This window comes from Meriones unguiculatus, chromosome 11 (assembly GCF_030254825.1).
Source record: "Meriones unguiculatus strain TT.TT164.6M chromosome 11, Bangor_MerUng_6.1, whole genome shotgun sequence".
Lineage (NCBI taxonomy): Eukaryota > Metazoa > Chordata > Mammalia > Rodentia > Muridae > Meriones > Meriones unguiculatus.
The window spans coordinates 40,521,110-40,548,450 of NC_083359.1; the positions used below are offsets into that span (position 1 = coordinate 40,521,110).

The 27,341-nt window shown below is 43.9% G+C and overlaps 2 protein-coding genes across 7 annotated transcripts in view; one reads left to right on the top strand and one right to left on the bottom strand.

Annotated features, from left to right (window-relative positions):
• The window catches only part of Abca3 (ATP binding cassette subfamily A member 3), a 53,653-nt gene extending 47,230 nt beyond the window's left edge, over positions 1 to 6,423 (bottom strand). For all 6 annotated transcript variants that reach the window (XM_060364021.1, XM_060364020.1, XM_060364019.1 and 3 more), the window contains exon 1: positions 6,176 to 6,423. The gene's annotated coding sequence lies outside the window, so the exon portion shown is untranslated. The remainder of the gene's footprint in view (positions 1 to 6,175) is intronic.
• Positions 6,424 to 9,036: 2,613 nt separating this feature from the next.
• LOC110553018 (ATP-binding cassette sub-family A member 17-like) overlaps positions 9,037 to 27,341 on the top strand; it is a 73,983-nt gene continuing 55,678 nt past the window's right edge. The window contains exons 1-7 of the mRNA XM_021644729.2: positions 9,037 to 11,113; positions 12,113 to 12,374; positions 14,848 to 14,975; positions 16,089 to 16,254; positions 20,034 to 20,293; positions 22,171 to 22,287; positions 23,602 to 23,719. Of these exons, the coding sequence (XP_021500404.1) occupies positions 11,060 to 11,113; positions 12,113 to 12,374; positions 14,848 to 14,975; positions 16,089 to 16,254; positions 20,034 to 20,293; positions 22,171 to 22,287; positions 23,602 to 23,719 (1,105 nt within the window). The 5' untranslated portion in view covers positions 9,037 to 11,059. The remainder of the gene's footprint in view (positions 11,114 to 12,112; positions 12,375 to 14,847; positions 14,976 to 16,088; positions 16,255 to 20,033; positions 20,294 to 22,170; positions 22,288 to 23,601; positions 23,720 to 27,341) is intronic.

Below are 27,341 nucleotides of genomic sequence, written 5' to 3' on the forward strand. Positions count from 1 at the left end.
AGAGATCTACCTGTCTCTGCTTCCCAAGTGCTGGGATTATAGGCATGTGTCACCACTGCCCCAGCTTACCACGGCTTTACAAGTTTGGAGGTTTGGTCCATTTTCATTATGGTGGGAAGCATGCAGGTAGCCACGGTGCTAGAGAAGGAGCCAAGTTCTACATCTGTACCAATGAGCAATAGAAGAGAGGGAGTCACTGGGCCTGGTTGGAGCTTCTGAAACCTCAAAGCCCACCCCTAAATACACACTTCCTCCAACAATGCTAGACTTACTCCAACAAGGCCACATGTCCAAATACTTTCAAATAATGCCACTCCCTCTGAGCCTATGGCGGAGGGAGAGGGCAGGCAGAGGGGGGCCATTTTCATTCAAGCCACCACAGACGTATCATAAAATCCTGGAGTAGAAAGGAATTAACTGTATGTATATAGGACAGCAAGTAAAACAGACAAGAGGGCTGGGTGACCATGGCACTCAAGTTGTTTCATCACTGAGGGGCATCACTGGAGAGAGGATCACGGAGTAATGAAAGGACTTTTGTGAGAAACCGTCAATTACCTTGAAATCTAAACATGGACATGAGCCTGACAGTAGCAGTGAGAAGAGATGAAAGCAGACTCCAACCTTATCATCATCATCATCATTATTATTAAGACAGGGTCTGTCTAGTGTGTAACCCTGGCTGTCCTAGAGCATGCTATGTACATTAGGCTAGCCTCAAGATCCCGGCTAGATCCACCTGCCTCTGCCTTGCAAGCACCAGCATTAAACACGTGCTCCTGGACCTGGCAGACACACGGCTTTGGATACTGCCCCAAGAAAGAGTTAAAAGGCGCATCCCAGCTGCTAGAGCACATGTGGCGTGTTTCTACTTCTGACTTTGTTCACGATCAATCTTTTCTCTAAGGCTATTTAAACATGGGAAAATGTCAACTGCAAGGGATCCTGCAGATGAAATACATATTATAAAATAAAAGGGAAGGAGAAAAAAAAAGGCATATTTTTTAGGGTATGGCCCTCATCTGTGAGCCAGTTGGAACGAACAAGACAGTACATGACCATGGAGGAATAGTAATTTTCTTGTATTCTCTAAAAATAAGAAAAAGCTTTATGACTATTTAATACAGGGTGAGCTCTGGTTCTGCCAGTCAGGAGGCAGTGGCTGTGGCATCCTGAGGAAGAGCCTGTGGCGTGGGTGGTGGTAGACTTTCTCTCTCAGGTGTTTACTTAAGCATCTCAGGCATAAAGTTTATACGTTTCAAGATACCAGTTTTTAAAAAGGTATCGGGGATGCAGTTTTTAAAAAGAGACAGGGCCAGTGAGATGGCACAGTACTAAAGGCACCTGCTGCTAACTCCACTGGCCTGCTCAATCCTTAGGTACCGCATGAACGAAGACGTGAGAGCTGACTCTCATTAGTCATCCTTTGAGCCTTGCCATGCAGGCACATACACACACAATAAAGAAACAAATGTAATAAAAAGCTTAACAAGAGACTAACCAAAGCTTTAGAAACACTATAGTTATCTGGGGAGTGATAATAACAAGCACCTTTTGTGACATGGGGTTCACTAGCTAGCTCCGGACTTACTGGGGAATTTAAAAGACAGAGGGTGTGGATTCCTTTCATGAAATTTCCAAACCTAGAGACCTTAATTTTTTTTGTTTGTTTTACGATAACAAATAACTGTAGCAGTGTGTGATATAAGAGTTAAAAATATAGGAGCCAGAGAGATAGTTCATCAGTTAAGAACACTGGCTGGTCTTGCATAGGTTCGGTTCCCAGCACCCATGTGGCAGCGCACAGTGTCTGTAACTCTAGTTCTAAGGGATCTGATGCCAGTTTCTGGCTTCCATGGGTACCAGGTCTACACACAGTTCATGTATATACAGACAGACAAGCATTCATACATATAAAATACAAAAAAAAATCTTTTTAAAAAGGCATAAACACATTCAGGCTAAAGAGATGTCAAGGGTAAACACTTGTTATGTAAGCAGAAGGACCTGAGTTCAGATCCCTAGCACCTATACAAAAACCGGGGCACAAGAATATGTCCATAATCCCAGTGCTGGGTGGGAGCCAGTGCAGGACACAGGCATAGGAACAGGAGATTCCTGGAGCTTGCTAGCCAGCCAATCCAGCCAACGTAATGCGCTTCAGCTTCAGTGAAAATCCTGTTTCAAGAAATAGGGTAGAGAACAATAGAAGAAACCGACATTGACCTCTGCCCCTATTCCACACACACAAATATAAAGCTATGCACATATTCCCCCTGAAATCCTCTCTTCCGCGAAACCGCCACATTCAAACCTGTCCCTTCAAGGAAAAGTTGATAAGGTATGAGAATTACCACTTTCAAACAACCCATGCCCAAAACAGAATGCCAGTGAACATGAATGTCCGAACACAGATCTGTGACAGGGTTAAAGGCGAAGTCCCTAGCTTGGCACAAGTGGCAGGAATTTTAATAGGTGGGGCCTGGTAGGAGGTCTCACACCATCTTTGAGAACTCTTTTGGGACCCCTATGGGTCCTTTGATCACGGGCTGAGAACTATAAATAAAAATAAGCCTTTAAAAAAAAAAGTGGCCCTCAAGTATTTGTGGCAGCAATAAAAAGCTGATAAGCAACACCACAAGAAAACTTACAGAATTAGCTAACCTGGGTCCATAGGGGCTCACAGAGACAGAGCATGCATGGGACTGAGCCACACATACATAAAAGTTGTGCAGCTTGGTATTCATGTGGAACTCCTAATAGCAGGAGCAGGGGCCGTCTCTTGTCTCTGGCTCTGCTGCCTGCCTTTGGGACCCTTTCCTCTGCTAGGCTGCCTTGATTAGCTTTAACATGTGCCTAGTCTTACTGTGACTTGATATGCCAAGGCTGGTCAATATACATGGGAGGCCTTCCCTTTTCTGAAGGGAAAGGGAGGAGGAGTGGATGGGGGTGAAGGGACTGGGAGGAGACGAGGGAGGGGAAACTTCAGTTGGGATGTAAAGTAAATTAATTAATTAATTTTAAAAAACTGATAAATATGAGATAGTTAATAATTATATTACCCTCCTATGGACACTATATGAGGGCCACATATGCAGATATATGCCAAAAAACATTCAAGACCAGAATTTGTGTCTTTCCTTTTTCCCTACAAACACATACCAGCCCAAATCCACCCAGAACGTTTGCATGGCAGGTAAATGAGCTCAGACCCAGAAGCACAGATCTGTGCCTACACAAGGTGTGTCCTGTTTGTTTGTATGTTCAACAAGAGCGGGTTCCTGAAACCAACAGACTTATAACCAAGTTTCAAATGCTAGGGTTTCTCTGTCCTGAAACTTGCTCTGTAGACCAGAGTAGCCTCCAACTCAGAGATCCACCTGCCTCTGCCTCCCAAGTGCTGGGATTAAAAGTGGGTACCACCACCACCTGGCCTCACTTTGCAACTCTTTAGGAGGTCTATATTCATCTATATTTCTTGATTAATTTGTCATTCATTATAATATATATGTAGTCAAATAATGATTTTGACACTCTCAAATTCTTTTCTATACAGCCATACACAAGAAAAAGCATGGGAATAACTTGTTTACACAGTGGCCCTTATGTGGATGAGGTGATCATGGCCTGCTGGCCAGAGTCCCTGTTCTAGAGCCCTAGGATGCCAGTCTGAGACTGGGGGATTTGTCCTGCAGGCCCAGGTAGAGAACTGCAGTTTCTGGAACATGCACTCAGCATTGCCTGTTCTTTCCAGAGCTTGATCCAGGCAGTGGTCTCCTTAGAATTGGAAGCTCTTGGTGAAAATTAGCAAGGGATATTTTAGGCCAAAAATGTGTCCCGAAGCAGGTTCTATTGAGAATTCCACAAAACATATACTTCTGCTTGCTTTGCTTGCTTTTCTGCCTAATTCCCATGCTGCAGCGTTGGTCCCATTCCCTGGATAGCTAGCTTTTCTGCTTTCTTGGGCATGGGAAATAAGGTAATGAAACAACAGGAGTCCCTAGAGAGGTAACCATGGATCCTCTGTAACAAGCAGAGCAGCAAGGAGCTTAGTAAAGCTTCTGCAAAGGCGGCCTTTGACCTGTTGACTCCAGGCCTTGTACCATTCAAGCGGAAGGGGCACTGATGCAAGAATGGGCCCTCAGATCTTTCTCTGTTTCAGCACTTCAGTCTGCTTAGAATATCACCCAACATATTGCTCTACCTGATGAAATCCTATCATTTCCCGTCCTACTTTTATACCAGGCCCTCTGTAATGCTGACTCTGATAAGCAGGAATTCTTTATCTTAACTGCAAAGCAGAACCTTCTATGGGTGTTTTCAGACAGACACAGTGTCTGAGGCCTACCCATGAAGGTTGTGGCCTCTGGTCTGGGCACAGGACCATTTCTCTAGGTAAATGTATGTAGTCTAATAATCAGTCTCTCACATGCAGGCTCAGTTCAGCTCTCCTGCTCCTAATTGATAACTCTGTTAGACTCTACCTGTGGTATCTATTCTAGATGTGTCCTGTGCCACTTAAGTCATTCTTTACTATAAAAAATATATTTATTTGTGCTGTGGAGGGGGCATGCTTTTGCCATGCTGTCTATATGGAGGTCCAGGACAACTCACAGGAATTGGGTCTCTCCTTCTAACATGTGAGTCACTGGGACCTAACTGAACCTGCCAGGTTTGACTGTCAATCACCTTTACCCACTAACCCATTTTGCCAGTCCTGTTTCTGTTTTAAGCCAGTTTCTTGTGAGTAAATTAGTACTACTCTAAGATTTCTAAGACCAGGGACCACCTAGTGACTCAGAATCATGATGGAGCCTTGCCCATTAGAAGAGTAATGGGCATACGTCAGAGTTCTAGAATGTAGAGAGACTCAATAGGAAAGGAGCCTTCTGACAGTTGCCAGAAGCAGGGCGGGAGGAAAACCCATAAATTCCATAAAGACCAAATTAAGGCTAAGCCAAGACTGAATCAAAATAGTTTCCATGAGACTGCCTGGTCAATATAACATGAAGAGCTAATGGCTTGTTAAAACCAACCCCAGCTACTTTGTCATGCTCCCAAAGGCTGATCTGTCCTTACAGGAAGATGTTACCGGTTTGCAAGGGTTCTATTCAAACTAATGTGGGTGAGGGAGATTCCCATGGCATTCATTTTTTAATCAGCTTTTACTCTCCCCATCCCCCTTCTCATTTCCCATGAAGCAAGCTTTCTAAAAGGGTTTCAGTTTTTTCAAGCTTATAATGACAACAACAAAACTGTCTGACCGAAATACAGCTAACTGCTTAGGAGACAAGGGTGGAACTCATTTCCTTAAGCCTCATCTGGGTCTCCACATTGGTACTACAATGCCTCAGTCACTCATTCTGGGGAGCATTTCCTGAATGCTCCTCATGTGCAAATACTAAGTCCCTATCCATGATTCAAGAACCTTCCAGGCCTGGAGGCAAAGGGACAGGCAGAAATACCCTCTAAGACAAGGCCCACATGGGCCACACAGTTTCTGGAAAGCAGGATTGCTCAAGCATGCAGCATCAGGAACATCTACCCCACACCCAGGCTCAGAAGGCAACCCTACCCCGCAGGGGCTGATTAAAGTTCAGAGCACCAACACCGAGACACCGATCCTGGGCACAGCAGCTGCTGGACCATAGCCTGCACCGGTGGTTTCCCCCTCCGTTGTCCTGTCCTGAACTCTGGGGGCCTCGCCAACTTCAACCCTATTAAAGCACCCCTTAAACTCTACGTTAAAGTTCGTGCAAATGAAGATGGTGAAGCTCGAAGGACTCGAATGTTGGGGGGATTCCCATTTAGCACCGGCAGTGCCAGGGTGCACCGGGAGCACCGGGCGGCGTGCTACGCCGCAGCAGCCAGCGCCGGAGGGCGGCGGCTGTCTATCCACCTGCCGGGCCCGCACAATGGATCCCATAGGACCCTGGCTGTCTGAGCTGGCTCCGGCGCGCCCAGAGACACACCCAATCTCGAGGACGCCCCGAAAGCAACATCTGCGGCAACAGGCGCAGACGGTCCCGGAGCCGGCAGGTCCCGGCGGCAGGCAGGGAGGGTCTCGGAGGCCCCAGGTCGGGGCGCTGCCCGCTGACAGTGCGGAGACCCGGGCAAGGTTGGCAAACCTGAGCCCGGAGCTAGCGCGCGAGTGACGGGCCCCGGGGACACTCACCGACTCTCAGCGCCGGGCTGGCGGCGGTCGGCGCAGCTCTCTCGCCAGGCTCCCTCCCTCAGATGCCCGGTTTCGCTCCAGCCTCGCAGGAGCGGCTGCGGCCGGCGCCGACAGCTTGAGGCCGCCCTGCAGGGAGGCAGCGCCTGCGACGGGCGCGGGTGGAAGGGCGCACCGGGAAGCTCGGGCTCCTGGAGGGGGCGCGTCGGAGCGCGCGTGCGCAGTGGACCACCCCTGCAGGTGCCCCGGGTTTGCTCCGGGCCGGCTCGGCCTCGCCTCGGCTTTGGATTCGGCGTCTGCGCACTGCCTCGCACGTGCGGCCCAGCTCCGACAGAGGGCGCTCCACGTCGCGAGAGCACCGCCCCCCCCACTCCCCCCCGCCCCACCCCGCTTCCAGTTCCGGATGCTGCGCCTGCGTGGTGCTGCGCGCAGGTCGCACCTCCAGTGGGCGCGCGCGGGCGGGCCCGGGCGGCGCGGGGCCGTGCCGAGCGTGCGTGCTAGATTGCCTCTGCGGGTTTTCTCCACACGCCCGCGGCTGGTCGGCGTCCAGCGCGGGTGTCAGTCTGGGTGTCTGAGCCCCGGGCCCGCGGGCCTGGCGCTGACCTCTGTGTTTCGAAGCAGTTGAGGCTGTAACACGAAGAATTTCACTCTGGCGGCGGGTGTTTTGCTCTTTCGGTCCCTCTCTCTCCTCAGGGCCGTCTCCCCACCTCGCTCCCATCACGAGGGGAAGGTGGCGTTTTCTGCTCTGACCTGAGCAGAAGGAATTCAGGCCCCGGCGGGGTTAGTTAGGTCAAGGAAAGCTTGCAGGGGCCTCGGCCCGCAGCGTAAACAGAAGAGTCCCGGGGAGGGCGGGAGAGTCACGACCCTGCCCGGCGGCACCTCGGGGAGAACACCATCGGGATGGAAGGAGGGATGGGAGCGGGTTATCAGGCATCTGGGTCCCCTCGGGCAGAAGGCTGGGGCGTCGGGGTCCCTTCGGCCAGGAAACTGGGGGCGATGGGGTCCCCAGACAGGAGCCTGGGGGCGATGGGGTCCCTTCGGGCAATGGGCAGGCACGGAGGCGTTCTCAGGCGGGAGGGTGGGGGGACCCCGAGCCTCCTCGCGCCCCCGGACCGTCCTGCTGGACTCCGGCAGGATGGAGGGCGGTGGCATCCCAGGTTCCTGGGGCCAGGTCTGTGCAGCCACGCGGCGGCCCGGAGGAGAGGGTCGCGGGGCCAACAGTCGTCGCGGGCGGTCCTGCGCGTCCCCGAGCGCCCGCGGCCACCGGCTAGGCGACACTAGCGCAGCCCTTCCCGGCTTCCGGGCTGCGGTGAGCCGGCCGCGGCAGACACCAGATCGGCTGGGCCTTAAGGTAACCCCGGGGTCGTGACTTCCGAGCTGATGCCAGCCTCACTGTGGTCCTAACCTCACAACCTCTCGCTCCCCGGGGTCCAGTGTGGTTAACCCAGAAGATGGGCTCCCTGAGGAAAGAGTCCTTGCCCGGCACATGGTCAGTTCTCTGGGCTCCTAGAACCCCTGGTACAGAAACAGCTCTAGTCAAGTGTGCCGAAGGTCTTGAATCCTTCACTAGTGTATTTAAGTCATTTTACTTTTCAGAATTTTAATTTCCTGTTCCTAAAATTGAAATGGTAACAATAGCAAATTCAAAGCTTGTTGTTCCCTCCCACCTACCCTTTTTAAAAAAAAATGTAAAATGAGAAAACTTCATGTTTAAGTGATTATCATTATGCCTGCCAATTAAATGGTAGTGTGATGCCATCTGTACTGAGCATGCGGGGCGCGCCGGGGGAGGGGACAATTTAAGCAAAGTGGGGATTTGGATTATCAGTGTGCTGCAGACATCTCCAAAACACTTTGCTCCGACATTCCTCCAAACCGAAATGTCTTTCCCATTCTCTGCTTCGTGCCAAAAAGTGTGTAAACCTGGCTGACTGGAACTTGGCTGACTGGAACTTTATTTCAACCTGATTCTTCCTTAATTGCTTTTCCTTCGAAACAGTACTTGCCATTTCCAATTTAAATTGATTAAAGCTTCCAACTGTCTAATCCTAATCCTAGTTCTGCAAATCTAGGAGCAGAGCTGGGTGACTTAGAATTTCCCTTAAATTTCTTTACGATGAAGCCGGGAACCTTGATGAAGAATGTTCCTCAGAGTCTACCATCCCCTTTCCATGCCATTTGTTCAGTAAATATGCTACTAATAATTTTTACATGTTTATGTAAATATGTAGATTTGTCTATAGATATAAATTTGACATGATATTTGCATCTCTCTCTTGTGCTTGGGAAATTCTTGATTGAGTGTATCTTGCTTTAAAGTAGCTTTCTTTTTCTTTTTTTTTTTTTTTCTTTTTTCCTTTTTTTTTTTTTTTTAGGGGAGGTACGAATTATATGAGGTCTCACTAGCTCAGGCTAGCCTCAAACTCATGGTAATTTTGTTTGTGTGTGTGTGTTTTTAAAATTTCCTATATGTATTTTGATATTATATAGGTTAGACCGGACTGAAATTCACTATCTCAGCCTGGTGAATGCTGAGATTACAGACAGGTAAGGGTTACTATAGGAAGGGCCTCATTTCCCCACTCCCCTTACTTTTCAAGACAAGACCTCACTACGTAGCTCTGGTTGGTCTGAAACTCTCTATGTTGACCAGGCTGGCTTTAAACTCACAGAGTTCCACCTGCCTCTGTTTCTCATTTGCTGAGATTAAAAGTGTGTGCCACCAACTTGGGCTGCCTTGTCTAGCCTCAATAGAAGATGTTCTTAGTCTTACTGCAACTTGATATGCCAAGGAGGGTTGATATTCATGGGAGGCCTCCTCTTTTCTGAGAAGGAAAGGAGGTGTGGATGAGTAGGAGGGGGGGGAGAGGGAGGGAGGAAAGGGGAGCTGCAGTCAGGATGTAAAGTGAACAAATAATTAATTTTTTCAAAAGTGTGTGCCACCATTCCTGGCCCCCTCCTTGTTTTGGTCCCATGTAGCCCAGGCTGGTCTCAAACTCACCATACCAGAGGATGACCTTGAATCTACCTGTGCCTCTTGAGTACTGGGAAGGGTGTTGAATTTTGTTAATTACCTTTTCTACATCTTTTGAGATAATCATGTGAGACATTTGTTGTCGCTATTGTTCTATTAATGTGAAATATTGTGTTGATTGATTTTGTTTTGTTGAGTTTCTCTGTATATCCTTGCCTGTCTTGGACTTGATTTGTAGACCAGGCTGGCCTTGAGCTCACAGAGATCTGCCTGCTTCTGTCTCCCCAAATGCTGGGATTACAGGTGTGTGTCACCAAGCCCGGCTGATTGATTTTTCTAAGTTGTACCACCTACCAAATCCTAGGATAAATCTCCCTTGGTTGTGGTATGTGATCATCTTAATGTATTTCATAGTTTGGATGCAGTTTGTCTCCCAAGTGGTAGGTGTGGTGATGTTAAGGTGATAGGGCCTTTAAAAGGTGGGGCCCGATGATAAGTCCTTGGGCCCTGGGAGACCCTTGGAAAAGAGAACAAAGTTCTTGTGGGGCCTCAGTTCACAGTCAGTCTTTGATACACATTTTTATTTCAATGTGTTTTCTCACCATTGTGGTAGAATCTGCTGTGATTGATGAAACCACAATGACCACTACCAGAGCTGGGTGCCATGTTGGAATTTCAGTCTCCAAAACTGTAAACCTCTTTTTTTTTTTTCCATAAATACTTACTCTCATGTATTTCATTAGAGTAAGAGAAAACCAGTATGATGATTTGAGAGTTTTTTTGTTTGTTTGTTTTTGTTTGCTTATTTGGTTGGTTTTTGTTTTTAGAGACAGGGTTTCTCTGTGTAGGCCTGGTTGCCCTGGAACTCACCAGGTTGGCCTCAAACTCAGAGATCCGCCTGTCTCTGCAGTATTAAAGGAGTGTGTCACCACTGCCCAGCTATTTTTTGTTTGTTTGTTTGTTTTTTAATGTAAGTGTAACTGGATATGGTGGCACTTTCTAAGTACTATATCTAATTTTTTAATATTTATTTTATTATTTATTTATGTGTATTTGTGTGTCTGGTCTACAAAGCCAGGAAAGCCAAGGCTATACAGAGAAACCCTGTCTTGAAAAACAAAACAAAACAAACAAAAAAATTGAGGTGAGTGGTGACAGGTGTCAAATTCTGGAAATATTTCAAAGGCTGGACCAACAGGTTTGAGACAATCTGAATTTAGGCTTCAAAAGTGAAGGCAATAATAAGCTTTAACTGAAGATTGGAATTGATATAAGCTGAGGTGAAGAAGACCATAGGATGATTTGTTTTAGGAGGACTATCTGTAGGCCAGGTCAGTTTTGAGATAAAACACAGTGAGGTGGGGACAGATATTTTAATATTTGGGAAAAGAGCTTGAGGTAAAGTCCAGGCTAGAGAAATCAAAGTAGACATTGACTGAATGTACATGGGTCCTATCAAGGCTAAGTGAGGTCACCTGAGGAGTGAGTGTTGTTGGCATGAAAAGGAGTCTAGGAGGCTGAGCCCTGTAGCTCCTTAATGTTTACAGGCTGAGGAGAGGAGGAAGAATCAGCCCCAAAAGACTGAGAAGGAATGACAGCAGAAAAGAAAGTGTTCTGAAAGCCCACAGGAAGAAAGTTAATAAAGGATGAAAAGAATATGTCTGTTTTTATTTGTTTGTTTGTTTGTTTCACTTTGTGGCACTGGCTGTCCTAGAATTCACTGTGTAGACCAGGCTGGCCTTGAACCTACTAACAATCCACCTGCCTCTGCCTGCTGACGGCTGGGATCAAAGGCATGCGCCACTATGCCCTGCTGAAAGAATGCTTCTTAACATTTTTGTGTTATACATAACATTTTCTCAATTTGTTTCCTGACTAGTGGTGAGCCTCTTCTTCAGCTTGGAAAAAAAAAAATGTCAGTGCTCCAGAAGTTAAAGCTTCTTCTCTGGAAGAATTTCCTCTTAAAGGTACGGGCATGCTTATCTGAGGGGAAGATGTAGTTCTCAAGAGCAGCCGTATGCTTAGGTCAAATAAGTTATAGTCTTTGTTTCTCTTCCTGTTGCTGTGATAAAAAAAAAACCAGGACAAAAGTAACTTAAGGGGGAAAGGTTTATTCTGGCTCTCAGTTCAAGGCATAGTTATCGTGGTGGAAAGTCACTGTGTCAGGAGCTTGTAGCAGGTGGTCATGTCACACCCATGGTCAGGAAGCAGAGGAAGTGGGGGCATACCATTGTTCTTCCCCCTTTCCCCACCACACAGTCTGAGATCCTAGCTAGGGAATGGCACCACTCACAGTAAGCCAGGCTCTTCTCAGCTCAGTTACAAACGTTAATCCCACAGGCATGCTCAGAGGCCCATCTCCCAAGTCATTTTAGATTCTGTCAAGTTGATGTCACAATCACTGATAACAAGTTGAAAAACAACTCAGTACTTCATGTGTAAAAAACTGTTCCCAAAGCAATTCTGTTAACACTCATTGTTGAATGCAACTCTTCTCATTGATTTTTAGCTATTGATAGTATAGAAAAGCTAGATGGAGAAGCCCAGCTAGCTCTCATTCTGTCTTTTCCCCTTTTCTGTGTTTTGTGTAGGGAGGCAAGGAGAAATGAAAAATGATTTTGGTGGGGGTTTTGTTTGTTTGTTTTGTTTGTTTTTTGTTTCTGTTTTTGTTTTTTGAGGTGGGGGGGGGTCTCATATATCAAAGGATGGGCTCCATCTGCCTAAGGAGCCAAGGATGACCTTGAATTTCTGATCTTTCTGCCTTCTAACCTCTTGAGTGCTAGGATTGCAGATGTGGATCACCACATTTGATTTATTCAACAATGGGGATCGTGCTTCATGTATGCTAAGAAAGTACTAAGAAGGTCTCTCCAGCCTCAGGGTTTTAAGCATAAGAACACTTGCCAGTAGACATTTACGCTTAAATTTTGTCTGTGATTAACATACAGCTGTTGTTTCTGTTTTAGAAGCGGAAGACCCTGATAACATTCCTGGAAATGGTGATGCCGTTACTATTTTCTACAATTGTATTGTATTTCCGTTTCAATAGTACGCCAAGAAACAGATTAGCTACTTACTACCGATCAATTGATATCAGTCTACTGCCAGTATATTTCAATAACTACCCTCTGAAAAGTAAATTTCAGTTGGTTTATATTCCTTCCAAAAGCGAAACTTTGAAAGCTGTTACTGAAATGGTGGAAAAATCCTTTGCTGTTGACTTTACAGGTTAGATATGGGCTAGGGAGGGCATTTCCGTTGTTTGGACGAGCTGAAACGCTTTATTACATTACTTATCGTGGGCGTGAGTATAGGTGTGTGCATGTGAACATGCCCTGGCGCAGGAGTGAGTGGGAGGGGGAGGGCAACTTGCCGGAGTTATTTCTTTCCTTCTACCCCTGGGTCCTGGGATTGAACTCAGGTTGTCAAGTTTGCTGACATCATCTTGCCATCCTGGGTGGTCATTTTAGAGTATGGTTTCAGGTCCCTATTCCCTGCCTCCAATAAGAGTTCTTACAAAAGTACTTCAAAACCTGGGATCTCCAAATCCTAAAAAGTGTATGAGGTGGTGGTTGAAGGAAATATGTCCATGATACAGTTTTATTACTTTGCAGACCACTGAGACTTCTATACTTGTATCACAATGTTTAAATGCGGATGTTAAATGCTATTTATTTTTAACTCACTCTCATAACACTATTATTTTCTGTTAGTCAGTAGCTCTGATTTGCTAATCCTTACACATCTCTAACTAATCAAGAATTGAAAACACTCACAGATCCTGACAGGTTTCTCTGCTTCTCCTTTCTTGTTGTAACTGATCTCCAAACAGAGGCAGAAAGATACTCAAAAGTTCACTAGGATTTTGCCCATCCTCTGCTTACCCTTCTATGGCTTCCCAATACAAAGAGACTCTCTGGACTATGCCCTCCTCTTTTCTGGCTTCATCCTGTACTGCTTCTCTTTGTGCTTTCTTCAGTGCCTACTTCACGTGGGTCGCTCTGCCCCAGCCGTTCCTGTGCCAGTCTGTCTTGCTTTTAGGAAGGTGGCTAACTAGAAAGCTTTAAGTTCTTTACAAAGGCCTGTTTGACATTTTATCAATATTTTCGTAAATGTATAAATTACATACTTACTGGTTTTCTGTGTACTGCCTGCATTTCCCCATTATACTTTTATGTTCATAAAAGTATATGAAAAAGCTGTGACTGTCTGCACGAGACCAAGCCAGTCAATATTCCATTTGACAGGGAAGGGACTCAAAAGCTCCACCCCCAAATAAGGAGCTAAGGACAATCAGTGGATTCTAAGGGAAGGAGAGTCAGGTTTATTTTATTTTATTTAAAGAGTGTGGCCTCTACCTCTACCCTGGTGTAGTGGCCCACATCTTTAATTCCAGCACTCTGGAGGCAGAGGTAAGTAGATCTCAGTGAGGCCAGCCTGGTCTACATAATGAGTTCCAGAACAACTGAGCTACATCATTAGACTCTGTCTCAAGAAGAAGAAGAGGAGGAGGAAGGAAGAAGGAAGGAGAAGAAGAAGAAGAAGAAGAAGAAGAAGAAGAAGAAGAAGAAGAAGAAGAAGAAGAAGAAGAAGAAGAAGAACAATAATGGCCCCTGATATGGTAACTTTACTCCAGTGGATTGAGCCATACTCAGTAGAATATGGACAGTATAAATTGGATTTAATGGGTTATTAAAAAACTGATCAAACAAAACAAAACAAAAAAAAAACTGATCTAGTTGGGTGTGGTGGCACATGCCTGTAATCCTAGCACTCGGGGAGGCAGAGGCAGGTGGATCTCTGTGAGTTTGAGGCCAGCCTGGTCTACAAAGAGAGTCCAGGACAGCCAACGCTACACAGAGAAATTCTGTCTCAAAACAAACAAACAAAGAAACAAATCCAACATTGGATAGTATGGGAGGTAGGGTGGATCTGGAAGACATTGGGGAAGGAGGGGGAATGAATATGATTAAATACACTGTATGAAATTCTCAAAGAATTAATAAAAATATAGTTTTTAAACCCAGAAGAATTTAACCTAGAAGAATATAACATAGAAATTCTATTAAAAAAATGTTTGATATTTTTTGTTTGCTTTTTTTGAGACAGGGTCTGTCTACCATGTAGCCCTGGCTGCCCTGGTACTTGATATGTAGACTAGGCTGGCCTTGAACACCTACCTACCTCTATCTCCTAAGTCCTAGGAATTTTGGTACATCATTACACCCAGTGGAAAAAATTTAAAAACAGAAAGAAACCTAAATATGCTAAAATAATAAAAAATCATCAATTAATATGTATACCCTTCTTATCCTTTTTCTAATTATGCAAATATATAAAATAGTGTTTGCTATATGAATAATTTCATTGCCTTTTATCTACAATTTCATAAATATATTTTCAATTGAGTGCTTAGTAGGCAACCATCTCCCTCTATAGTCCAGGCTGGGCTTGAACTGAGAGGCCCGCCCGTCTCCCAAGTACCAGCATTAAATGTGTGTGTTACAGCTGCCTGGCTGAAGATTATACCTGTTAGCTAATCTTATTTCTTGTGTTTTGCACTCCTGCCCACATGTTTGCAGAATGACTGAGTGAGTGGTTGGAGAAAAAAGCTGGAATATGAAATCTCCTTAGGTAGATGGGCGATGGCAACACTTGCTTTTGTGCCTGACTGTAATTCACTGACTGGATTTTTCCTTAGTTCTAGGCTTTCCTTCAGTGCCTTTCTTTGAAAACTATATAATTAATGATCCCAACTCTTTCTACGTACTGGTGGGAATTGTTTTCCACCATAGCTTCAATACCAGCAATGAACCTTTGCCACTTGTGGTAAGAAAATTTTTCCTATAACAATCTTACTAAGTGACCACAACCCGAGTACGGGTATAATCTGGCTGATTTACCCTCAGCTTTCTTCTATGGTAGCTTTGTTGTTTTATTTTCAGAGGAAACGAATGAATATCCCAAATTCATATTTTACAACCCACTCCGTTACTGTTTCCAGACTGGTTAAAAGAAATATGGTCTGAGTTGAGTCTGTCCTCAGTATAGGATGGGGTGTGTTCAACTGTTCCATTTGTCATTCCACCATTTGTCAGCAGAAACTTAGATCCCAGCTCCGCAACTTAGCAGCTGTATATAGAACTTTGGGAGAGTTATCACCATTTCTGAACAGATTTCTTGTTTCATTACTGGTGTAGTTGAGTTTTAGTTAGTGCCTGGCTTATGAGTTGGTTTTTAGGTTTATGCATGTCAAGTGCTTAAAACAGAGCAGTTGGGTAGATGGAGAGCATGAATTTTCCAGTAGAACTAGTTAACTGTCATTACTACTAATTTCACACTTGCGGTTTGGTAGCTCTTCGTGTGTGTTTAACGAAAAAGCAGAATGTTAAACAAGAATATTTGATTTATGTTTTGTAATGGGTAAAGCACTCATGTGTGGCTTTTGTGCTATGCAGGCTGTTTAATGACTTTTAGAACTTGCACTGTGATTAATAAAAAAAAAATCCCAACAATATCTTACAAGCATGTGCTAATGTCACATACATGTCAGGTAGCATGTTATGTAACCCTACCGGCAGCTAATGGCTCCGAAGCTGTTATTATCACCCCGTTTCACGGTGAGGAAGCCGAAGCATAATGGTTAAGTGAGATTAAGTAACTGGCCCAGAGTGACAGCACTTCAGTAAGAAATTTGCGGCTGAGGTCTAGGTGGCCTGGTTCCAGAGTATTCTACAGTCCATTGCCCTTTCCCCAGGATGGTCACAGGGATAATTTGCAGAGAAATACAGGAAAGACCATTGTGTGGTGGGAAGAGAAATACCTGCCTGTGAGGGCCTTTCCTCTAGTTACTGTTAGGCCCAACCAGTTCTGCAGTCCCGTGGCATTGCTGAGTTCCAGGAGCTCATGGCCAAATGTTCTCTCCTTGTCTCTATCTCATAGGTTAAATATGAGTTGCGCTTTAGTTATATACAGAGGAACTTTGTCTCACCGCTGAAGCATTTATTTTTTCAAGAGGACATAGAAGGCTGGTGCACAGCCTTACTTTACCCTCCTAATCCAAGACAAGAACCTCGGGAATTTCCATACGCTGATGGGGGAAACCCTGGTGAGGAGTCTTCGAAGCCTGTAACATTACCATGAGCGGGGCCACTTTTGCCCTGTGGCACATATTTATGATACTATTTGTGATACGGTTTTGCTAACTGAATAATCACTAAGATTAGCCTTTCAGTAGAGGTCCAAGGAGCTGCCTTTGTAAAACGTAGCAGCCAATAAAACGTTTGTATTCAAAAGTGTAAGTTAAAACAGCAGGTATGTACTTTGATTGTTTATAATGATGTTGAATTGCTTGAAAGAATGGAAGCATTTTACAAGCACAAGGGGTGGGAATTTCCTGATTGATTTTGCTTTTTAAAGTATGTTTGCTATCATTCTCTAAAAACCACAACTTAAGTGGCTTTCTTTAACTTGTTAAAACGCATATAAAATTAATGATTCCTTTCCTTCCTTCCTTCCTTCCTTCCTTCCTTCCTTCCTTCCTTCCTTCTTTCCTTCCTTCCTTCCTTTCTTCCTTCCCTCCTTCCTTCCCTCCTTCCTTCCTTCCTTCCTTTTTCATTTTAGGGAAGTTACTCCTGGGCTGGGGTGTACCTCAGAGTACTTGCCCAGCATGCATAGAACAGTTCAGTCTCTGGCCCTGCCAAAACAAGCACATGCTGCTGATTGTTAGAGATGTCATGCGAATTCATGTTAGTAGAATGGTAGCTTCCAAGGTTACTGCCATGAAAGGCATCCCCCTCACACATCCCGATTTCTGCCACACTAGTCTCTCTGCCTGATGGTGTGGTTAGGACCAGAACCCAGGCAGGTAATTTGGCAAATACTAATGCATTTACCTTGAGCACAACTCCCTGTAGCTCTCAAGTAACCTGTTGAGAACCTATTGACTTTACCTATATTTCCTGAGCAGCACACATGTAGGGCCAGAGTGGAACCATAACTAGTATAACAAGAATGACCAGTTATTTAGGGAAGATATAACCATCATCATGAAAGAAACATGATTTAGAGTTTATGCATATATAATGTCTATGTGACCTCCCTTTTGTACTTGTAAGTAGCACCTTTATTTTTCTGCCCCCTCCTTAAGCCCTCCAATTTTGGAGACCAAACCCAATAGGCTTACACTCTACTACTGAGCTGTACCTCTAGCCCTGTTGTGTTTGTTTTCTTTTCCAGTACTGGGGACAGAGCTCAGTCTCTGTGTAGTCTCACATAGACGAGCGAGTGGTCTATTACCAAGCTGCCTCCTAAGACCTGTCTTGTTATTTTACCTCCTCTCTCTCTCTCTCTCTCTCTCTCTCTCTCTCTCTCTCTCTCTCTCTCTCCCCTTCTGAACACGGTGTCATGGAACCCAAGCTGACCTCAAACTTACTGTGAAGGCAAGGATAACCTTGAATTATCATTGCTCCTGCTGCTACCTTCCAAGTACTGGGATTGCAAGCTTGGGTCATCACACCCAGTCTGTTCTATTGTTTTGAACACCCGTCCTGTTCAACAAATGTTCCATTTATCTGTGTTTAACCTGCCTCATCAACTGCGCACTAAACACACTTCTCTTAGTTTCGATTTTCCTTTTTAATTTGAGAAGGAGGAGCAGACAGCTTCCACACTGCCGCAGGGTCCTCTGCCTGCCTGCCTGCCTGCCTGCCTGCCTGCCTGCCTGTGTCCTTTTAAAGAATCTGCTCCTGCTTTGGAGAACACCTCCCAGCTCTGCCTTTTGGGTTCCTGAATTTGGAGCTAGGGAGATAGTTTGGTTGATTTAGTGCTTCTGCACAAGCTGAGAACCGGAGTTCAGTCTCCAGGACTCATGTAAAAGCGGGGTGTGATAGCACGTGTTCATAATCTCGGCACCAGAGGCTGATTCCCACGGTCAGCCTAATTAGCGAAGACCAGATCCCAGTGAGATCCCTGTGTCAATAACAAGGCTCTTCAGGAACACTGAAGCTTGGCCTCTTACATTCCACACGCATGGGGGAGGTGGTGGCAGCGGAGGTGGGAAGGTGGGGGGAAGTTCTGAATATATGACCCCTGCATTGGCTAACACTTCATTTGATTTTACTTGCTCTTTCTGAATCTTTAGATCTCTCTTTGGTTCTAATTCCATCCACCTTGCCCAACCACAACTGGCAGGAGAACTCTAGCTGCCTCTTCTTTCAGATCTCATGGTTTTAGCTGGCTCTGCCAGGCTCTACTCTTTTGTTTTCTTCTCTGGAATCATGCTCCGAGGAAGTGCTCTTCTCCTCCCTGTTTTGCACAGGGTAAGCAGATAACATTAAAATCAGAAGGTGAGGTTCCTAGGAGCTCCTATATCCTAAGGGATAACATATGACTCTGAAGCTGGCTTGTGACTCCCAGATATCATAATATTTCTTTTTAGGAAGCTCTGCCAACTTTCTGGAACTTTCCAGTAAGAGTTAAGGAGAGTTTCTCTTAGCATCTGCTTTCTGTCGTCGTGTCTGCTATGGAAAGGAACATAACTGTATCTAACAGTGAAGACATCCCTCTTGGCACCCATTTTCCCTGGACCTGCCCATACCATGACAGCCCCCAGTTCCCTCTCTGGCAATTTCAGACTTATGGAGGAATAATGGCACATCACTGGGATGCTCTTTCCTTCACATGAGGCAACATGTTCCTGAGTGAGGGCCCAGGAGCCAGTTCTCACATGAAGGATACATGCACTCCAATTCATTTTAGGTTTCTTGGTTTCCTTATTTTTGTGCTAGAGGTTGAACATGAACGTCAATTAAGCAACTAACACTCCTTCCAAAGTTGATCAGAAACACCTCATTGTGGGACAACCACACAACTCTCTTGAAGCCATGGACCTGCATGCCCACCAACTGGAATCCAAGTCTGAGCACTCAAGCACTTAGTCTGATTGTAGAAAATATCCTATGATTGTTTAATGAAAACACTCCTACAAAACAAACAAACGAATACATAACAATACCCAGGACTCAGTACCAGCAATCTGTCTTTCCCTTTTCTGGTTTGACAGATCTGGACGTCTGCCTATGTCCAGACAATGGGACACAATGGTCACCTCTTCTACAGGGCTACTATACTCCTCCCGGAAGGCTGGTTGCCCTTGCTTAGAACTAGAGCTCTGGGGATCCTTGCCACACAATCTTTTTTTAGATTTATTTTATTTATTACCTATACAGTGTTCGGCCTGCATGCCAGCAGGGAGCACCACATCACATTATATATGGTTGTGAGGCACCATGTGGTTGCTAGGAATTGAACTCAGGACCACTGGAAGAGCAACCAGTGCTCTCTTAACCTCTGAGCCATTGCTCCAGCCCACACACAATCTTAATTTTTTTTTTAATTGAAAGCTGGTCCTGGCACACCAATTACACTGCTGAAATGAGGGTCACTTGTGATAAGGACAGTGTTTGTAGTTCGCCAGCAAAACACAGAAACTTAACACTTATGCAGCAGTCAACACAATCAGGAGTCTGTGTCTTCCAAGTGCTTTGACTTTAACCATGCTGTATCTACTGGATAATCAGTAATACTACAGAGCAGGTGCTCTGTCCACAGCACCAGAGAATGAAGGGACAAGATGTGTCTCTACTTTGGAAATCCTTGATTAGAACATGTCTTGCTTTTCTGCCAGAACTCACTTTCTGATCGTTGCTTCATTCCCATGGCTCTCCAAAGTGGCTCCTCTCTCTCCTCCATATTGTATCATGAGGCCTCTAAGAACACCTTCCGGCTGTTGTCTGTCTTAATGACTAGCCAGGTTCCACCTGAATTTTCAGTCATCTCAGTCATCACTCTTTACTCTCTTACGCTTGACATTCTGGTTTCTTGTAGGATACAACAAAGAAGGCTTCCTGGCAATCCAGCACGCAGTAGACAAAGCCATCATGCAGCACCATGCCCCCAGTGCTGCACCCAACATGTTCAAGAATCTCAAAGTCCTGCTGCAAAGATTCCCATTTAGGTCCCATATCCAGGACCCATTCTTAGTGATTCTTCAGAACGAGTTCCCTCTGCTCCTCATGCTCAGCTTCATCTGTGTTGAGCTCATAATCATCAATTCCATCTTACTGGAGAAGGAGAGGAAACAGAAGGTAACTGTCTACAAGTGCATGGCTCTGGGGAGGCTGCTAATGAGATGCCACAAGTAGGACTGAGACCCATGCTGGTAGGAGGAGTCTCTACTGCTCAGGTGAATGGGAAATGAGAAATGCTTTTGCGTTTTTAGCCCGTTTGCAGTTTAGGGAGTGCCATCTCTTGTTATATGTTTGCTTTTACACTGCTCAGCCTAGTAGATCCTACTAGGTTAGCACACTGCTGCTAGCAGAGCAGGGGGTTTTTATCTACAATTAACTCACTCCCATTTTGTGGGAAGATGATTGGGAAGCATCTTCTAGTGAAATACAACCTAAGACAGAGTTTGCTACCTCTGAGTTGGTCCCAGTTCTGGCTTTTCTACTCACTTGCTATGCTCTTCTGTTTGCATAACCGCTATAGCTTCTTTTTCTCACTTTCTTCCCTTTAAAAAGGATCTCATGTTGCTTAGGTTTTTATGTCTCAGGCATAGTCTCATTATGTAGTCAATAGTGACCTGGAACTCGCTGTGTAATCCAGGCTGACGCAGAACTCATGAGCCTTTTGCTTCAGCCTCCCAAGTATTAGAAGCACACCAGACTAAAATGTCCTCACTTTAAATTTTTCTTCTCTTTTTAAAATGATTTTTTAATTTATGTATTTTATGTATATGGGTGTTTTCATCTGTATGTACATCTGCACACCAGAAGGGGCATTGGATCCCATGGGAATACTGTTATAGATGGTTGTGAGCCAACATGTGGGAGCTGGGAATTGGACTCAGAAACTCTGGAAGAGCAGCCAGTGCTCTTAACTACTGAGCCATCTCTCTAGCCCCAAGTTTCTTCTCTTTTTATTGATTCTTACGATTGCATATTAAAACAGCCTGGTATTTTCTCATTGGGCTTTTCTTGGCCTCACTGGTGATGTGTGCGGCTAAGAGGGCTGTTTTCCCAGCCTGCTTTGTCTTGTTAGAAGAAACAGAGTGACCAAGGTACGTCTTGAGGCTGCAATGAGAATGACTCTGATGTGGCAAGATGTCAGAGGCTTCCTTTCTGTTGGGTCGGATGACAAGGTAACAAGGGCTAGTAGGGAGATGCCCTAACTTTTACTCGCTGAGAAACCACCAGGAAGCTAGGAGCTTCTGGTATGTGACTAGGATACCCATTTAGTTTCCACTTGTGTGATGAAATCTGACCTTCCATGTTTGTTACTTCAACAACACACTTGTGAAGAAAGCTAGTGGGCATAAAAGTGTCTACATTTTGGTCATTCCTTTCTTCTTTTACACTTGAATCGTCATTTCAGATGAATGTTAAGATTGTAGAAGTTAGGCATAATGGCACATGCCTAAAATTCCAATGTTAAATAGGCTGTTAAGTTCATTTATTTATTGAAAGTAAAACGCCCTGAGAATAAAGTCCAAACTTTTCTGTTTTGTTGTTTTGTTTTTGAGACAAGGACTCCGTATAGAACCCCTGACTGGTCTGGCACATGCGATATAGACCAGACAGGCCTTGTGCTTCTGACAAACTTCCTGCCTCTGTCTCCCAAATACTTGGATTATAAACATAGATTACTATTCTCTGCTTTAAAGTCTAAACTCCTTACATGTCCTACTTTTATCTCTTAGCAGTTGTTTTTAAATTCAAATGAAATTTATACAATATGTACTCTGCCATAGTTAAACCAAGTATCTGTCCCTGTTTTATTCTCTTGCCTTCTAGCTGGATCAGTATCCATCAGCCCCAATAGCTGTCTCTCCCCAACACACACAGCCTGTCATCCTAATCGTCTGGAGTTCAGTAACAGACTCCCAGACTGGAGTCCCTAAGGCCCCTACCTAGACTGGTAACTAGTGACTGGACTCTAACCCTTGGCTCTTTGTCTCTTGTAGGAATATATGTGTATGATGGGATTGGAGAGCTGGATGCACTGGGTTGCTTGGTTCATCACATTCTTCATTTCTGTCCTAATTGCTGTTTCTGTTATGACCATCCTTTTTTGCACGAAGGTATGCTTTGTTCTTTAGAATATGGTGAGTTATGAATGGATAGGAACGAATCTGGTATGGTGTGGGTGATACAGTTATGGATGATCATTGGCTGAACTTCTGGGGAATTAAGCATTCTCCTTCCTCTTCCATCTTCTCCTCTCACCACTCTCCACTCCACACCCTTTTTGTTCTTTTTCTTTTTGAGATAAGAGGCTGATTATGGAGCCCTGACTTGCCTGAAATTCATGATACAGACCAGAGTGACTTTGAATTTGTGTTAATCCTCAATTTTACTTCCAAAGTGCTGGAGTTACAGTCTTCTGCCACCATAGCTAATTTAGTATTTAGGAACTTGAGAATCACACAGTGTATTTTTAGATACTTTAAAACATAAATTTCAGGGCTGGAGAGATGGCTTAGAGGTTAAGAGCACTGGCTGCTCTTCCAGAGGTCCCGAGTTCAATTCCCAGCATCCACATGGTGGTTCCTACCCATCGATAATGAGATCTGGTGCCCTCTTCTAGCTTGCAGGCATGCATGTAGACAGAATACTATATAATAAATAAATAATAAATCTTTAAACAAACAAACAAACAAACAAAAAAAGCATAAATTTCAAGCTGGCACTGTGGCCCACACCTATAATCCCAGCACTTGCAGAGGCAGAGGCAGGCAGATCTCCATGAGCCTGGTCTACAAAGTGAGTCCAGGACAGTCAAGGCTACACAAAGAAACACTGTCTCAAAAATAAAAACCTCCCCCCAAAACCCATAAATTTTATACTGTATAATGGTTGAAAATAGTTATTATAAAACATTATTTTCTATGTTATCATGGTTTTTTTATGCTGTCAGTGGAGTTTGATACATTTGCCTGCTTGCATTTAATAACTCACTACTTAGATATATAAAAACTTACCATCTAAATAGTAAAAGTTGTGTCAGTGTGGTGAAAGGTAAGCAAGAAAACATGGACTAAATAGGAAAATACTATTTTCCTATTTAATAAAAAGGAACACCAAAACTATCCATCATAATGATAATATGACAGATGAATTGAACCTGCTCAGTGGTAGAACACACGCCTAGTGTATATAAGGCCCTTAGTTCAATACCCAAGATAAACCCCCAAAAGGAAAACATATTCACATTAGGTCAAAAATTGAATCCAAACATATTTTTCCTGAAAAAAAAAATAGCCTACTTTATAAATGATAACAGATGGCAGATCAGGTGTCTGCCTTAAAAATCTACGTGTAATTATAAATTAAATATTTTCTACAGTGTTTTGTGAGTACTTCATGTTTTCTCCACCTCTGTGGTTGTTTTGTAGATGAACCATGTGGCTGTGTTCAGGAACAGCAACCCAATCTTGATATTTATTTTTCTAATGTGTTTTGCCATTGCCACAATTTTTTTCGCATTCATGATGAGCACCTTTTTCCATAGAGGTGAGTATTGATGACTTTTTCCTGAAAGCATTGTAATTTCCTTTACTTATAGTATATAGTATCATTCCTCCAAGTTTTTCAGTTTTATGGTTATTTCAGCAGTGGGAGAATTCTATTCCCCATTAAAGGCTTGTTAAAACACATTATATATGCATATACATATATGCACACATACATATATACACTAAAGTCCTTAAAATAATTTCAAATCGAGGCAGATAATAAGTCTCCATTTATTTATTTTTGTTTATGTGTCTCTCTGTGTGTATGCCATGCACATGCTGGTGTTCTGGAGGCCAGACGAGACCCTTGGATTCCGTGAAGCTGAAGTTGTGGGTGGTTGTGAGCCAGCTGACATGGGTACTGGGAACCAAACTCGGATCCTCTGAAGAGCAGCGTCCACCCCTTAACTCCTGGGCCATCTCTCCAAGCCCAATAAGTCTCAAGTTAGAAGAAAATAGAAGTGTAAGGTATTTCAGAAAGAGAATCATCCAGATGGTGAAGTCAGGACACCACAGTAAAGTGGTTTCTAAGGACCACAAAGAACTTCCTTTGAATTTGGTCCTGTTGGAGGTCTTATATCTAAAACTGTTTATACATGAATTGATGACTCATAGAGGATAGAAATGATAGGAGGTAGAGTCAAGTCAGAATGCAGAAGAATTGAAGTGTGAGTTACCCTAAGAAAGGTAAAAATAAGAGAAAATAATTTGCCCCCCCACCCCCGCTCCAAAAGGGAGTGTTTTCAAGAACTAGAAAGTAAAAATGTGATACAAATGAGACAGTTTATCATCCATATTTGTGAATGTTTTATATCAAATAGCATGCTCTAATCTGTGACTGCTGTTAAATATGGACTCTGCCAACATGGAGAAGGATTCTGTGAAAGTTATGTGGGTATAAACACTACCACCCGATTCAAATTTTGAATCCCTGTCCCCTCCATAGCTTTATAGCAAGCACAGGAGGGCACTAGTCAAGTCAGGGACTGTAGAACCTATGCATGAAGGGTGCCGGCAATTGAGGTTTAAGAGTGCTCATGGCTGAAGCTTAAAAGTTAAACTTGAGGTCAAGTACAATAAATAAGCTTTTTAGAAATAAAAGGTAACCGGTGAAGTCAGAAACACAAATCATAATAAGAAGAAAGCAATATTGGGGGTAAGGGACAAATGAAAACAAAAATAGATCATGTAACCTATCAACACTGGCAATCAGCTGAGGTCTTTTCAACAAGTGATGCTGTAATAATAACTGGAAGTCGATCTTCAAAAGAATGCACATGGAGACCCGCATCACATTACACATGAAGACTGGCTCAAGCTGGATTTTAAATCTGAATGTAAGCGATAAGCCATATTAAAAGAAAATACAGGGAGCTGGGGGGATGGCCCAGTCAATGAAGTGCTTTCTATGTAAGCATAATGACCACCTGAGTTCAGTCCCTCAGGACCTACATGGACAAAGCTGGCTAAGATACATTCCTAATCTCGACTCTGAGGAAGTAGAAAGAGAAGTGTCACTGAGGCCTGCTCCAGGTTCGGTGAGAGACCCTGAGTAAAGAGAACAACAGAAGAGAATGATTGCATAAGATAACAGTGTCAGCCTCTGGCCTCCACATGCATACACACGTAAACCCACATGAACACATACATGCATATAAACATAAAGGAGTTGAGGTGGGATGGACTGAGGATGTCCAAGTGGAAGTTGAATGGATGAAGTGTGTGCGTGTGGGATATGATCAAAATACATTAAATACATGTATGGAATTTTCAAAGAATCAGCAAAACTATATTTAAAGATTTATTTATCTCCTTGTTGGGCTCCTGTCCCCTGAATTTGATGTAAATATTACTCATATAAATCACCAAGAATAGGTGAATTTATAAAGACAGAAATTAGATGTGTTGTTGTGCATGTCAAGACACTGGGGAAACAGGAAGTAACTGCTGGTGGTATAGGGTTTCTCTGGGGTGATAAAATGGTCTAAAATTGATTTAGACAGGAACTGCAATTCTGTGACTTCACTAAAGTCTTTGAATTGCTTTTAGTATGGAACATGTAAGTTCTATGACTGTTATTTTTTTTAAAGATTTATTTAATTTTATGTTTATAAGCGTTTGGCCTGCATGCATACAAGTATACCAAGTGCATGCCTGGTACCCACAGAGGTGAGAAGAAGGTATCAGGTCCCCTGGAACTGGAGTTAGGTATGGTTGTAAACCACAGTGTGAATGCAGGGAACTGAACACAGGTCCTCCTCAAGAGGACCAAGAACCCTTAACCAATGCACATCTCTCTAGCCTATGTGTATTATATTTCTTTTTTAATTCTTTTTATTTATTTATTGTTTTATTAATTACAGTGTATTCACTTTGTATCCCAGCTGTAGCCCCCTTCCTCATCCCCTCCCAACCCCACCTTCCCTCCCTCTTTTCCTCCTATCCCCCTCCCCCAGTCCACTGATAGGGGAGGTCCTCCTCCCCTTCCATCTGATCCTAGTCTATCAGTTCTCTTCAGGACTGGCTTTGTTGTCTTCCTCTGTGGCCTGGTAAAGCTGCTCCCCCCTCTCCCTCAGGGGGAGGTGATCAAAGAGCAGGCCACTGAGTTCATGTCAGAGACAGTCCCTGTTCCTATTACTAGGGAACCCACTTGGATACTGAACTGCCATGGGCTATATCTGAGCAGGGGTTCTAGGTTATCTCCATGGATGGTCTTTGGTTGGAGAATCAGTCTGAGAAAAGACCCCTGTGCCCAGATTTTTTTTTCTCTCCTTGTGGTGCTCCTCTCCCCTTCAGATCTATCTCTCCCTTCTTTCAAAAGATTCCCTGAACTTTGCTCAAAGTTTGACTTATGAGTCTCAGCATCTGCTTTGATACTCTGCAGGGTAGAGTCTTCCAGAGTCCCTCTGTGGTAGGCTCCTATCCTGTTCCATGTTTTCTCCCTCTTCTGATGTCTATCCCTTTTGCCTTTTTTAATGAGAATTGAGCATCTTACCCAGGGTCCTCCTTCTTGCTTAGCTTCTTTAGGTGTACAATTTTAGTATGATTATCCTATATTATATGTCTAATATCCACTTATAAGTGAGTTTATACCATGAGTGTCTTTCTGCATCTGGGATACATCACTCAGGATGGTCTTTTCTAGTTCCTACTATTTGCCTGCAAATTTCATGATTTCCTTGTTTTTAATTGCTAAGTAGTATTCTGTTGTATAAATGTATCACAATTTCTGTATCCATTCCTCAACTGAGGGACATCCGGGTTGTTTCTAGGTATATTATATTTCAATAAAGTTATTTTGAACCTATGGAAAAAAGATATATTATGTATACAGTGTTCTGCCTGCATGTATGCCTGCAGGCCACAAGAGGACAACAGATCTCATTATAGATGGTTATGAGCCACCATATAGTTGCTGGGAATTGAACTCAGGGCCTCTGAAAGAGCAGCCAGTGCTCTTAACCTCTGAGCCATCTCTCTAGCCCCAATGAAACTATTTTGAAAAAAATAAGTGAAAAATCTTCATGATTTTGTGTTTCATGATGACTCCTTAGGACACCAAAAGTGTAGCTGATAAAAGAGACAATTGATAGTTGAATTTCAGAAAACTTAAAACTTTT